The sequence below is a fragment of the Peromyscus eremicus genome, chromosome 19, assembly GCF_949786415.1.
Source record: "Peromyscus eremicus chromosome 19, PerEre_H2_v1, whole genome shotgun sequence".
In the NCBI taxonomy this organism is placed as follows: Eukaryota; Metazoa; Chordata; class Mammalia; order Rodentia; family Cricetidae; genus Peromyscus; species Peromyscus eremicus.
The window spans coordinates 26,504,591-26,520,143 of record NC_081435.1 but is presented as its reverse complement, the minus strand read 5'-3'; the positions used below and the strand labels follow the sequence as shown (position 1 = coordinate 26,520,143).

The 15,553-nt window shown below is 41.3% G+C and overlaps 1 protein-coding gene across 2 annotated transcripts; it reads right to left on the bottom strand.

Annotated features, from left to right (window-relative positions):
- Window positions 1-75: 75 nt before the first annotated feature.
- LOC131896205 (protocadherin beta-8-like) lies at window positions 76-11,620 on the bottom strand. 2 transcript variants are annotated; one of them, XM_059246820.1, is made up of 2 exons: window positions 10,592-11,620; window positions 76-1,975 (listed from the first exon to the last, which is right to left on the bottom strand). In XM_059246820.1, exons 1-2 carry the CDS (start codon window positions 11,447-11,449, stop codon window positions 431-433), a joined length of 2,403 nt encoding a protein of 800 aa, XP_059102803.1. In that variant the 5' UTR covers window positions 11,450-11,620; the 3' UTR covers window positions 76-430. The 2 variants fall into 2 exon arrangements, with proteins under 2 accessions (XP_059102803.1, XP_059102802.1); XM_059246819.1 differs by lacking the exon at window positions 76-1,975 and having other exon boundaries at window positions 8,798-11,620.
- Between the last annotated feature and the right edge of the window lie 3,933 nt (window positions 11,621-15,553).

Below are 15,553 nucleotides of genomic sequence, written 5' to 3'. Positions count from 1 at the left end.
TGGTCTACAGAGCGAGATCCAGGACCGGCTCCAAAGCTACACAGAGAAACCATGTCTCAAAAAAACCAAAAAAAAAAAAAGCTATGTATTCAAAACTTAAAAAGGAAAAAGGTATATGGAAGAAACAGGCAACACAATTATACAGAAATTCAAATTCTCTTATTGGCTTTAAAGAAGAAAATAATTAAACAAATCTTATGCTACTTGAGTTATTTGTAGTTATGAGAATATTAGTCACCAAAGACATCAAAATATGAGGAAAACACTTACTAAACCTGTGGTATAATGAGATGCTTCATATCAGTAGGAAAAATGAGAGCTGTTGGACCTGTGCACACGTGCAGTGCTTTTAAAAAGGTAGTTACCTTTACACTTATTTATATAAGAGTCATTATGACAATTCTTAGATTCATTGAACCACTTTGAACACTTAACTAAATACAAAGCTGTCCCTGCAGTGTGGACTTTCCCTAATTTCCCTCCCAGTTTCCTGTAGCAACAAGTTGGGGATCATGGGTTTGAGGAAATTGAACTCACCAGTCCCAGAGTCTCCCCTCAGGCACACCTCATACTGGTAGCTCTGGGACAGGGTCCCAGTGCTGTTGACATCCACCAGGTGACCAGGAAAGTGTCCCTCAGGCACAGAGCAGCCACCCAGAGAGGCCGCCCTGGCCCTCCTGCACAGCCTCACCCCCACAAACAGCAGCACAGACAAGAGGAAGATGGAAGACACAGAAGCCAAGGCAATGACCAGGTACAGAGTGAGCACGTCCTCGTCCTGGGCGGGGTCGCGCGCCACCTCTGGCAGAGGCAGGTAGGGCTGAGAGAAGCCATCCACCAGCAGCACATGCAGAGTGACACTGGCAGACCTTGGAGGATCTCCATTGTCCTTGACCAGCAGCAGCAGCCTGTGCTTGGGAGCATCACGCTCACTCAGCAGCCTGGAGGTGCGCACCTCGCCATTGTGAGCCCACACGCTGAACAGCCCGGGCTCTGTGGCCTTGAGCAGCTGGAAGGACAGCCAGGCGTTCTGTCCAGAGTCACGGTCCACTGCCACCACCTTAGTGACCAGGTATCCAGGTTCTGCCGCCCTGGGCAGCAGCTCTGTGCAGGGTGCAGAGGCGTTCTGCAGCGGGTAGAGCACAAAGGGCGCATTGTCGTTGGCGTCCAGCACCAGCACACGCACCAGCGCCTGGCTGCTGAGCGCAGGAGAGCCTTGGTCTGTGGCGCCCACCTGGAACTCGAAGGTCTGCAGGTCCTCATAGTCCAGTGCCCTGAGCGCGAACAGCTGCCCGTTTTCGGCATTGATGGAGATGAGCGAGGAGAGGGCCAGCTGCGGGTTAGGGGTGGGCAGCAGAGAGTAGGTGATGTGGGCATTGGAGCCTGAGTCTGAGTCTGTGGCGCTGATGGTGCCTATGTGCAGGGCGGGGCTGTTGTTCTCCTGGACAAACAGGGTGTAGGAGGTTTGTGTGAAGGTGGGGGCGTTGTCGTTGACGTCAGACACCTGAACTGTTATGGTGTGCTGGGTTGTGAGCCTGGGTGTGCCCATGTCAGTGACTGTGATGGTGATGTTGTACTCAGCTCTGCTCTCTCTGTCCAGTGGACTCTCTGTCACCAGGGTGTAGAAATTCTTGAAAGTGGATTTTAGGATGAATGGCAGGTTTTCTGGAATAGAACAAACAACCTTTCCATTCTCTCCAGAATCCCTGTCTCCAACTCTGAAGATGCTGATTATGGTCTCAGGAGCATTTTCTGGGACTGAGCTTGTCAGTGAAGATATGGTCAGCTCTGGGGCATTGTCGTTCACATCCACCACCTCTATCACCACCTCTCCCTTCCCAGAAAGACCTCCTCCATCTGTGGCCTCGATTTCCAGGTGGTAAGATTTAATCTCTTCAAAATCCAATTCCTTTTTGAGCCGTATTTCTCCTGTGTCTTCATTTATTGAGAAGGTTTGTTGAATTTCATCTGATGCCTGGAACAAGTCATAGGAAACTCTCCCAAAGTTGCCAGCATCTGCATCCTGTGCTAGGACAGTCAGGACTGGGGAGTCTGGGGGACTGCTCTCCAGGACCTGCACCTCATAGGGAGTGTTCACAAATTTGGGAGCATTGTCATTAATGTCCAGGATCAGGATTCGAACCATGGCTGTTCCTGACCTAGGTGGAGAGCCACCATCCAGAGCTATGATGGTCAAGCTCAGCTCTGCCTGTTCCTCTCTGTCCAGGGCTCTGTCTTGCACCAACTCTGGGTATTTCTTGCCTTTACTGTTATTTCGAGTGAGGACATGAAAATGTGAGTTGGGGCTGACTATGTATTGCTGTAACCCATTGCTGCCCACATCCAAGTCCTGGGCTAATTTCAATGAAAATCGTGTGCCTGGCTGGCTGTTTTCTGGTATTTTCAAGAGCATTTCCCTATCTGGGAATTCTGGTGAGTGGTCATTTATGTCCTGGATCAGTAATTCTCCATGAAAATATTGTACTGGCTTTTCAAGGGACACCTGGAAATGCAGCACACAGGGATCCACAGAGGCACACAGCTCTTCCCGGTCTAGTTTCTCCCTCAGAAGCAGATCCCCAGTCACGGGATCCAGCAGCAGTCGCTGCTTGTAATCATCAGACACTACCCGTGCAGAACGGGTGCTCAGGTCACCAGATCTCAGGCCCAGATCTTTGGCCAGATGGGCTACAAAGGACCCACTTTCTGTTTCCTCCAGGATAGAGTATCGAGTTGTCGGCTCACTGCAAACCTGAACCAAAACCAGGATAAAAATAAAAGCCATGACTTGCCTGTTCGGGTGAATTCTCTCCAGCTTCTCCATGTTGGGAAAGTGAATGCTTGCATCCAATCCTTTAGCAATCTCCAAATGCTTTGAAATGCTGACTTCTGGTTCCTTCTGAGAGGAATCTTCACAACGTTGCTCTTAATCTTACATTAGTCCAATATATCCTTGCTCACACCCCTTAATAGCTCCGGAGTGCTTGCAAAGCTCTTGCCTGCGTCTTTTGTTCTGTATTGACACAAGGGATTTCTGGCATTTTAATGCTTTTTAATCACAATCTTAGCCTGCAGCGCCACCCTGTGTCTTCTTGGGGAAATTGAAACAGTTCTAGTTTTAAGTCAAAACACCTTTTAATGTCAAAACACCATTTTAATGTCCAAAGGATGCCACGTTGAAAGTGTATAAAGTTTTTTTTTCTTTGCCAACATTGTTTTTGTCTTAAAACTGCATAACTGGTAAGGCTATCCACTACTGTGCACGAGAGGAATCATGAACACAGAAGACCGCAAGTCTTCAAACACATATGTCTAAGTTTTGAATAATCAGGTAAACAAAACAGGAAATTATATTTCTAAAAGAATGTTCTTACAATACTGAAAAAGCAAAGTTACGTGGTTAATATCAACGGTTTGTGTGAGTAGTATGAATTATTGTAGAGGGAATTACCTTTTGAAATACTCGGATGCACAGATAAAATCGCATAGATCTAATTTATCAGCTGACCACCTGAGAGCAATAGCTACAAACCAAAGAGTGCACTGAAATTTAACTTTGGCTAACCTTCTAATTCTAAAGGGATTGAAATAGTTTGATGCTGTAAATTTTTGGTGCAATCTAAAACAACTAACAAATATTTCCTGTATTCAAATAGAAAATAGTATTTATGTGTTTAACACATACAAATCATCCAAAGATTTGACTTCTAATTTAGAATATTTCCTTAATTTTTTTCTTCTTCAATATTTTTTGGCTATTCAGGAGTCCTTGCATTTAGAGACAGTTAGCATCTTCTGGGGAATAAAAGCGAACTGGCCTTTTGATAAGAATTCCATTAAGTCATTGACTAGTTTGAGGGTTATCTTCACAGTACAGAGTCTTCCGGTCCACAGACACTTCCTCCTCACACAGGCCTTCTGTGGTTTACTTCAGTGTTGTCTGCCATTCTGTATGAAATTCATCTACACACTTGTCTGCTTCCTTTCTGGGCGTCTTGTTCCTTTTGATCCCAAGGGACTTTTCTTCATTTCCGGTTTGTCCCATGGTAATATGCAGAAATAGTTAATTTTAAGGTAATGATCTTGTGTCCCACAAACTTTCTGAATTTGTTTAGCAATGTTAGCATTTTGCAGATTATTTAGGTTGGGAGGCCACACCATGTGACCTTTTCCAATTATTAAATTTTCTAAAACGTTTTCTGCATTGACTGAGACAATTGTGTCATTTTGCCCACAAGGCATATTTCAGTGTTGATTTTTGTATGTTAAGCCAATATGTTTCTGGGTAAATCTTTTACAGCTGTGGAGTACAATCTCATTTGTTACTGGTGTTGGTATTGTGTTGAGGCTCTTCAAACCAATGGTGGTAAGGCAAATGGGTCTATGATTTTCCCTCCTGTTGTTATATTTCCTGGTTTTGTCATAATTTACTGCCATAAATGAGTTTTTTAGTAGTTGCAGATCTGATCTTTATTATTACAACAGTAATGTTTGATATATGGTTTTATGAGGAGGGAATTGCCGTTGAAGGATCAAGTTAATTTCATGTTTTCAGGAGAGCCTAAACATAGCAACTCTTCATTCAGAACAGCAATTTGGGGTTGTGTCTTACTGTTGCAGAGTGTTGTCAGATTTGCACATTTATTGCCTAAATTGCTGCTGTGAGTTTTTTCCCTGTGTGTTTTGCTTCGTTTTGTTTTGTTCTGAGACAGGGTCTCTCTGTGTAGCTCTGGCTTCTGGAACTCATGCTGTAGACTAGTAAAGCATCTAGCTCACAAGGACCCATGTGCATCTGCCTCCTCAGTGTTGGGATTAAAGGTATGCACCATCACATCTGGCACTCCATGTGGTTTTTCACTCATCAATTACTTTATAAAATATTTTCACAGGGTCTCATTCGAATACCTTAAAAGATACAATAACAGCTATGAGGAAGCTGACGTTTTCTGAGATTGTTTCTTCATGGAGAAAATGCAGAATCATAAGCCCTGAGGCAGGATGGGCCTAGCCCAAACACAATGTTAGGAGTGAAACAGAACCTTTACCAGTGTCTGACAAAGTTGAGCCAACATTCTTAAGGCTTAGATCCACTGAAACCTGAGTGCAAACTACCATGAGATCTCCAGTCTCTCTTTTAAAGCCCAGTAAAGCCAGGGCAGTATGAAGGAACTTCCAAAAGACGGTTAGAAGCTGATTAAAACAGCATCATTAAAGATGACTAAGGCCATGAAAAAAGACTAGACAGATTCAATGTTTGTTCTCTCCCCTAGGACAGAGAGATTCATAACCACACAGAGAGACTGCAGGTGAAAGAGATTTAATTTGGTCAAATCAAAAGTAGGAAATGACAATTGGGAGGTATGTACTAGTTGTTATGAAAATATGCCTAGTGGAATTTTTGAAAAAGAAGATGAGAACTACTAAAAAATGTAGTGTATTATATGACTCTTGGGTTCTGGAATAACAAATGTCAGAACATGATGAATAAATGAAACAATCTAAAATAAAATGAGATCTGTCACTTCTCTGCTTTTGGGAAAATCAATTGTGGAAGGAAAAGGGATTTACATATAATGCTGGAGAAGCTGGCTGACACTGCACGTGTAATCAACAGTACTGAATGACAGAAGAACAGTAGAAAAATATTTTCATTCTTAAGTGTATGATTAACCAAACTATTGTTATGCATTAAAATAGGACAGTGGGTTTTCAAGAAAGTAATTAAATTTCTGAATTGATGTCTTTATAGAAAAAATGAGGGATAGTAAATATTATATGAAATTATGTTTTGAAAATAAGTGACTGAATCTCTGTCTTGAAATTTTCATTTAATTTTGGTGCTGTAAAGAGTAACTAGAGGCCAATAGCACCAGCAATTAGAGACCAAGGAATCAACAAAGAGATTTCTGAGAGTTAATTGGATGAACAGAAAAATCTTGTATTCTCTCCCCATCCCTAAAATGAAAGAGATGGATAAGCTCAATTTGGAACTAAGTTAGAGATTAATGTATTATTTTACAATTCTCTGAGCTTCATAGAGATTGGTGTTATTCTGACAAAATTAAAATGTCATTCCCTTTTCTGAATATGGATAGTTCTTTTGAAATTTGATGCGTACACAAGTTTGAGATAAATCTTAAAGTCCTCAGGAAATTCATTGATTTCCTAAATGTTGCAAGTTAATTATTCAATGACTGCAAATTGAGCACCTGTTTTGAATGAGACATTGCATTATGAACTGCAAACTAAACTATAAAGAAACCAAAAGAGCACCTTTAGTCTATTTATCGTCTACTGAAGTTATTTATCAATAAGAGGACTCAGTTTTTGTTTAATTTTGTTTCCTCTTCAAACATTGAAATATCAGTAATATCAACTTGTACATAAATAATAGTTACCTTATTACTAGAGAATTGACAGACAAAGTCATTTTCTTCACTGATATCTGACTTGGGGTTTGTAAAATGCCCCAAAGTGCAACAATAGTTAGTGCTATACAACTGGTAACCCACCCCCAGTCCTCCACTTAGTAAAATATCCATATAGAGAGACCGTGGGAACCAGCCGTGGTGGTACATCTGTAATCCAGACCTCGGGAGCGGAGTTGGAGGCCAGCCCAGGCTGCACAGAGAGAACTGAAAAAGAACCAACCTCAAAAGATAAAGAGTAGCTTTGGAAAGGAATTCATATAAATGATTTCCAAGTGCCCAGAAATAAAAATAACTTTGAACCAAGACTGATTGGGATTTTTCTTCTTCAAACTCAGTCCAGGTTATCATATCAGCTTGGAAAATTTCTGCCCACTTTCTCCACAATGTATATAGTCCATCCACAAATTAAATTACTAATAGGATCTGGGTTTGAGGATGCTCATTAGTGACAGTTCGCATATCTTGGACCCCAAGTTTTGGACACACCCCTCTCACACAGAGACACACAAACAGACACACACACAGACACACACACGGACACGGACACACACACACACACAGACACACAGATATACACAGACACACACAGACACGCGCGCGCGCACGCGCACGCGCACACACACACACACACACACATACGCATGTGCACCCCTACTAGTAGCATCTCATCCTTTGTCCTCCCTTTGTCATACACTATAGTGCCCCTCAAAAAATTGTCTTACATGAATTACATAATTTCCAAGAAATTGTGGATATGTGTGAAAAGATGGTCAAAATTTTCATACAAAGTATTTAGGCTGAATGGAAATATTTTTTCCCATTTATTCAGAATTCATACTACAAGGCTCATTTATATAAAATTTTTTATGCTGGAGAGCTTCCTGCTTGGAAAGTAGTTCCTCCATTCCTGCAAGAACATAAGTGTAGTTATGACTATACAACTACACTTACTGGTGATTGAGAGCTATCAATATTAAATTCTTGGCTTCCCAGAGTTTCCAAAATGATTTTCAAGTTTTTATAAGTTCAATATTTTTTCTTGTAGACAAAACACTGAAATACTAAATAGATATATATGGATGGTAAAATATGAAAATTCTTTTAAAAATAAATTTAGCCAAGGAAATAATGGCTTGTTATGTGAAACTATTTTTAAAAATTCACTCAAAATGGGTGTATTCTGTGGTTTTGGTTGCTTCCATGTGTTACTTTTAGTTGTAGAAAATCTAAAATTCCACAATGATACTGTTTTTTCCTATTATATTTGTACCCTGTTTAATTACAATGTTGTAGGTAGAATACTGCTGTGGATTAACAGATTTCATCTCCAAGTAATTCTACATCAAGGCAGACTGAAATAGGAAGAAAGGAACCTATTGATAGAAACCAGTGGAAATATTTCTCCTAAGTCACCCTATTTATGGCAAGCATTAGCAATAAAAAGACTAAAACACTTAAAAGCCATTCATCTACATATTTTGTTGCAAGTTTAATGGGCCCACATTTACATCCAGCATTTATAAATCAACTCATCATCCAAACACATGCCTCACCAAGTGTCTTCTCATACAAGGTGAAAGCACACTCCATCACTTGCAGTGGCTTAGGTCAAGCAAAGTTATTTCTGGTACATTTTAGAAGCAATTTTGGCCTGTATAAAAGCAAATAAAGTCTTGAAATACTAAATGTGATTGTCAGCAAAGATGATAAATAAAACAACACACTACTTCCATTTGTGAACAAACCACATAAAACTATGACAGATGACTGTATCTTATGCTCACACTTCATTAGCTGTACACAAAGGTGTGTTATCATGATAACAGAAATATCGGTGAGGAAAACATATACATGCATGATGGAATTACTTTATCCAGTCATCAGGAAAAATGAAATTGTCATTTTGAGGGAAATGGAACTGCAGATCATTTAAGCTAAACAGTCACCCTCTAAAAGACAAAAAGTACATGAAAACAAAAGCATTGAAGAGTGTGGTGAGGAGAAAGACAACAGGACTAAAGAATGTGATAAGGAGGTGAATTCTATCCAGGCATGGTATGTGCATCTCTGAAAATCTCACAATGAACGCTGTACATTTTACAGTTAACAAGCTGCAGTGAAAGTGAAAATCAATGTGAATACGACAGAGCAAGTTCTGTGCGTAGCCTCAAGAAGATACGATCTAGTTGGGTGGTGGCGCATGCCTTTAATCCCAGCACTCAGAGGCAGAGGCAGGCGGATCTCTGTGAGTTCAAGGCCACCCTGGGCTACCAAGTGAGTTTCAGGAAAGGCGCAAAGCTACACAGAGAAACCCTGTCTTGAAAAACCATATATATGTATATGATCTGAAGTGGGTGTTGAAGAAAGCCACCCTGGTTATAATAAAGAGGAAAAAATGAGTTCCTAAGAACACTATTTGAAATGACCAGAGAAACACAAAAAGGTTGTATACAATACAAATTAGTGAAAGAAAGAGATGTGTTAAGATTGTGTTGATAACAGGAAGCACAGATCCAAAGAAAAAAAACAGAGCAATTAAAAACAGCGAATAAAATCACCATAAAATACACTGTTGCAAGGAGAGATTATTAAATGCAAAACAAATATATTAATAGCCAAGCAACTAATTCTGATTTGGTTATCGAAACCTAGGTCTCCTGGACACTGAAATTTGTCTAGGGGTCCTGAAACACACTACTTGGAATAATGGGGTTGAAGAATTTGAAATCTGTGTTCTCAGAGTCTCCAGTCAGACACACCTCATACTGGTAACTCTGGGCCAGGGTCCCTGCGCCGCTGACATCCACCAGGTGGCCAGGAAAGTGTCCCTCAGGCACAGAGCAGCCACCCAGAGAGGCCGCCCTGGCCCTCCTGCACAGCCTCACCCCCACGAACAGCAGCACAGACAACAGGAAGAGCGAAGACACAGAAGCCAAGGCGATGACCAGGTACAGAGTGAGCACGTCCTCATTGTCCTGCTCCGGGTCGCGCGCCACCTCTGGCAGAGGCAGGTAGGGCTGAGAGAAGCCATCCACCAGCAGCACATGCAGAGTGACACTGGCAGACCTTGGAGGATCTCCATTGTCCTTGACCAGCAGCAGCAGCCTGTGCTTGGAAGCATCGCGCTCACTCAGCAGCCTGGCAGTGCGCACCTCACCATTGTGAGCCCACACGCTGAACAGCCCGGGCTCCGTGGCCTTGAGCAGCTGGAAGGACAGCCAGGCGTTCTGTCCAGAGTCGCGGTCCACTGCCACCACCTTGGTGACCAGGTAGCCTGGCTCTGCCGCCCTGGGCAGCAGCTCTGTGCAGGGTGCAGAGGCATTCTGCAGCGGGTAGAGCACGAAGGGCGCATTGTCGTTGGCGTCGAGCACCAGCACACGCACCAGCGCCTGGCTGCTGAGCGCAGGAGAGCCTTGGTCTGTGGCGCCCACGTGGAACTCGAAGGTCTGCAGGGTCTCATAGTCCAGCGCCCTGAGAGCGAAGAGCTGCCCATTGTCAGCATTGATGGAGATGAGAGAGGAGAGGGCCAACTGCAGGTCGTGGGTGGGTAACAGAGAGTAGATGATGTGAGCATTGGAGCCTGAGTCTGAGTCTGTGGCGCTGATGGTGCCTATGTGCAGGGCGGGGCTGTTGTTCTCCTGGACAAACAGGGTGTAGGAGGTTTGTGTGAAGGCGGGGGAGTTGTCGTTGACGTCAGACACCTGAACTGTTATGGTGTGCTGTGTTGTGAGCCTGGGTGTGCCCATGTCAGTGACTGTGATGGTGATGTTGTATTCAGCTCTGCTTTCTCTGTCCAGGGGTCCCTCTGTCACTAAAGTGTAATAGTTCTTGAATGTGGGTTTTAAAAGAAATGGAAGATCATTCTGAATAGAACACACCATCCTTCCATTGTCCCCAGAATCTGGGTCAGAAACACGAAAAACAGCTACTTCAGCTTCAGGAGCATTTTCTGGGATGGAACTAGTGAGCGAGGATATGGTGAGTTTAGGGGCGTTGTCATTCACATCCACCACCTGTATAGCTACAGTACATTTTCCTGAAAGACCTCCACTATCTGTAGCTACAATTTCCATGTTATAATATGGAGTTGCCTCAAAATCCAATACCCCTTTAAGACGAATTTCTCCTGTAACTTCATCTATTGCAAATGGTTGAGAAACTTCATCACCTTGAAACAGAGAGTAGGCTACATTCCCATTTATTCCAGCATCTAAATCCCTGGCAGAGACCGTGACAATTAAGGCATCAAGGGGGCTGTTCTCAGGGACCTGAACCTCATAGAGCGACTGTACAAACTGGGGGGCGTTATCATTGATGTCCACCACTTCAATGCGAACTGTAGTGGTCCCAGACCTGGGAGGAGACCCACCATCCACAGCAGTGAGGGTTAAAGTGAGCTCAGGCTGCTCCTCCCTGTCCAGGGCTCTGTCCAGCACCAGCTCTGGGTATTTCCTGCCAACAGCGCGACTCTGAGTAACCACGTGGAAATGGAGGTTGGGGCTGACTGTGTAGTTCTGAACAGCATTGCTCCCTATGTCAGAGTCCTGAGCTGCCTTCAGAGGAAACACAGTCCCTGGCTGGGCGCTTTCAGTGATTTTTAGGAGCATTTCCCTGTGAGGGAACTCTGGAGCATGGTCGTTTATGTCTGTGATCTGCAGGTCAGTTTGGAAGAACTGCACAGGGTTTTTCAGAATGAGCTGGAAGTGCAGCACACAGGGGTCTGTCACCCCACACAGCTCCTCTCGATCTGGTTTTTCCCTCAGGAGCAAATTCCCGGTCTCTGCATCCAGCTGCAAGAGCTCTTTGTTCCCATTGTGTTGGATTTGCGCCCCTCTGGTGGCCAGTTCCCCCACCCTGAGCCCCAGATCTTTTGCCAGGTTAGCCACCAAGTAACCACTCTCCGTTTCTTCTGGCATGGAATATCTAATCGCCTCAGAATCAGCCTCCCACAAAATCAGCAATATAGTAAGAAAAACGACTTGCCTTTTCTCTGGCGTTTTTGCTAGAGCTGTCTCCATTGTTCAGATGCAGTCCAGAGGGCGCTGCTTCTAAATCTTGTCGGTTTCAGTCCACACAGACAAGGTTTGGTGAAATAATCTCAAATTAAATCTTACTAAATTGCTTTCAGTAGTCTTTTCCCTTAGATCTCAGGCAAATGCCCCCCTCCCTCTTCTTTCGGAGAACATTCAGCATTCTGATTTCTGGGAATGGCGTTCTGGGCATCCTGGGAGTCCCTTATTACACAAATTGTTAGTCTGCAGCGCCACCGTGCGAACTTTTCTAGTGTTGCACGTTTTGTTGTCTTCATTCTTAGCTCCAGCCCTGCTGTGTTTAAACACCCTTTGAGGTATAGAAGTGTCCTCCATTGCATCTTCAGTTCTTAGCAACCAGAAGCTCTAACACATTCGCTTTGTTAATTTTCAGTGAGCGTAACTTTTTATATGATCAAAATGGTATATGGATCAAAAGACATTTTGAATACATAAATTCAACGTAATGAATATCTGCAAAATATTTGAATATTCCCAAATTACTTTTCATTGAAATGTTATAAACATATAAAAACAGGCACTATTCTTAGATGTACATAACAAAAAAATCACCAAGTTAGTATAGTTCAGTAATCAGAATCTAGATGAATAAATAGCACCTACCTAAATAAATAACGTTCCCCCTGCCATTCATTAGTTACTTCTCTCATCCTAGGCACTACATTGACTTTTATTGACAGAATATTTTGCCTTTCTTAGAACTTTTGTAAAGTAGTGACAGTAGAGTATCTCTCTGTTGTAGGCTTGTTTGTCACTGTCATTTTCTTTGGTAAGCTGATCTGTGCTACGCTCTTTTCATTGTTTATCATTCTGCCATATGCTTGCGTTATTATTTGTTTGCATATACTCCAGATAAGGGACACTAGGGGTCTCTAGGTTTCAGTTTACTCGTTGTTTGTTTGGTTTGGTTTTGGTTTGGGAGTTTGTTTTTTGAGATAGAATCTCTCTACATTGCCCTGGTTGTCTTAGAACTCTCTACATAGACCAGACTGAATTTGAACTCACAGAACTACCTGCCTCTGCCTCCCAAGTATTGATATTCGATGCATATGCCACCACTTCGAATTTTGAATGTTACTCCTATGAACAATCTTTCACAGTCCTATGCATAAAATCAGCATATATCATAGGTATCAGAGCTGTTTGTTGTGCAGCCAAGTGTGAAAGTACATCTAGACTTGGCAAACACTGTGAAGTAGTTTTCAAAAGTAGTTGTACCGAGCTGCCCCTGGTGGCTCACACCTGTAGACTCATCTCTGGGAGGACATGCATGGGGTATCACTCAAGCTCAAGGCCAGTGTGGGATATATAATGAGTCACTGTCTCAAAGACATTTCTTTAAAAGCTGGGGATAGAGATGCAGCTCAATCATAGAATGCTTGCCTAGTGCACTCAGTGGATTGGATTCCATTTCCAGCAATGTGAAAGAGTAATTCTAGCAATGCATGGGAATTCCAGTTGCTCTATAATATTGTCAACATTTGATGCTGTCTTTCCAGTTTTAACTACTCTAGTGAGTATGGATGTTATAGTGTACATTTAATTAGCATTTCCCTAGTGATTAATGATATGATGCAAACTTTCACATGTTTATTGGCCATTCAGATGCATTCTCAAGATGAAGTCTTTTAGACATTTTCTATCTGAGGCATTTATTTGTCTGATGGCTTGTTGGTCTGCAGAAGAATTTATATTCTTAGTATAATGTTAGTTTTGCATATGCATATTGCAAATAATTTTCCCATTCTATGCCTTCTATTTTAACCTTCTTATGGTGTCTTTGAGAAACAAATTTAGTAATTTTGCCTTAGCCTGATCTATTAATATTTTCCATTTCTGAGTAACACTTTTCTTCTATTTAAATTTTTCCATTCTCAAGTCATGGAAATTCTTGTGCATTTTAAATGATTTTTTTATTTTTCACATTTAAAGGTATAATCAATGTAAACTTTCAAGTGCATAAGATTTGGGTCCATAGTTTCCCAGGTGGCTTTGCATTCTGAACTGAAAAGATGATCATTGTTTCTGGGTTGTCACAATTGGCATAAGTCAGATGATCATGAATCAGCTCAAAGATTCCATTTGTCTTTAAATATCAAATAATAATGCAATGCTTTCTTAATTCTCATAACTCCATGAAAGATTTTATCTTCAGGGTAAGTTTTCCTCTGAAAAGATGAGTTTTAAGGAATTTTAAATCCACAGAAAAAATTATTAAAGACACTGGGAATCTCCACAGCTGGGCACAACCTTCCTCCTTTTCATCCCCTCCAGAGAGGTACATTTCTTATAACTGCTTGAGCTTCAGTATTAACACATATTTTCTGAGTCCATCACTTTAGTTGGGATTCCCTTTATGTACTCTACACTATAGATTTGGGTTAATTCATCATGACATGCATCCATTTTAGAGTACCACAAAATATCTCCCCTGACCCCAAATCTTCAAAATCTATTTATTTAATCTTCCTCTCTCTTTTCTGAATCTCTAGAAATCATATATTTTTTTCTGTTTTGGTTTCTCAAGACAGGGTTTCTCTTTGTAACCCTGGCCATCCTGGATCTCACTCTGTAGACCAGGCTGGCCTCGAACTCAGAGATCCACCTGCCTCTGCCTCCTGAGTGCTGGGATTAAAGGTGTATGTCACCACCACCTGGTTCATTTATCTTTTTTACTGTCTGCATGCTTTGACCTTTTCAAAATGTTATATATTAAGAGTTTTTCAGCTTTTCTCCTGTGAAGAATATGTGTTTAAGTTTTCTCAATGCCTCTTCATGGATTGACAGCTCATTTCTCTTGGTGTTGAATAACATTCCACCTTGTGATTGCATCAGACTTTCTCAGTTTCATTTACTGAAGGATCTTGGTCACTGCCAGGTTTGACAAGCATTGTAAAAAGTTGCAATAAACACCCCATCCTGGGTTTTGTGTGGACTTAACTTTTAGGCTAATTTGATAAATACAAAAAAAAAAAAAAGATTGCTGGGTGATGTAATAAGAATGTGCTTGGTTTTGCAAGAAACCACCAAGCTATCTTCTAAAATGGTAGTACCATTTTCATTCCCACAGTCCGTGGATAAGAGTTCTCGGTGCTTCATGTCCTCCTCAGCTGTTGGTGGTGTCAGTGTCCTGGAGTCTGGCTATTCTGCCCTATGGTGGTGTAGTGGTGTCTCATTGTTATTTGAACTTGCATTTGCCTAATGACATCAATATGAAGTCTCTTCCCATGTGTTCATTCACCATCTCTGAGTCTTGTTTGGTAAGTATTAGGATCTTTGGCACATCTTTTACATTATATTGTTTTCTCAATGTTGAGTCTTGAAAACCTTTGTATACTTTGGACAGCTGTCTTTTATCAAACATATCCATTGGCAGCATTTTCTCCTGGTCTATGACTTGTTTTGATTGTTTGTTTTTGGTTTTTTGTTTCATTTTTAAATTTTTCTTTGTAGAATCTTTTGCAGAGCAGAGATTTTAATTTGAATGAAATCTGCATCATCAATCCTCTTCTGTGGATTATACTATTGTTATAGTATATTCAGTTTTATTTTAGATTTATTTGCTTTATTAGTTTCCCTTTGTATATGAATACAAAGTATATATCCAGCTCATCAAATTCACAAAGAATATTGAAATTTTGCTTAAGATTTTACAATTTCAATTGATTGATTGAAAGACAAACAACATTCCAACCACAGTCTTTCCTTAGACTATTGTGCATTCTTCAATTTATTTAAATCTTTACATTTTTCTAAATAATGTTTGATATTCCTGCTTTACAACTCTGTCATTAGATTTGTTTCTAAGAATTTATATATTTGGAAGCCATTTTAAATGCTTTTAAATGTTTTCACTTTTCCTTCATTTAAAGAGAACTCATACATGTTGTTGACTTTGCATCTCCTGCCATTCCTGACTTCATTTATCACTTCTTATTGCAGTGTCTTCATGGTTTTTATGGATATAATTGCATCACTTAAAAATATAATTTTATTCCTTCTGTTGTGGCTTTTAATTCTTTTCCTTATTCCTCTGGTTGAGACTGGTCATATAAACTTGTTAGTAGCCAG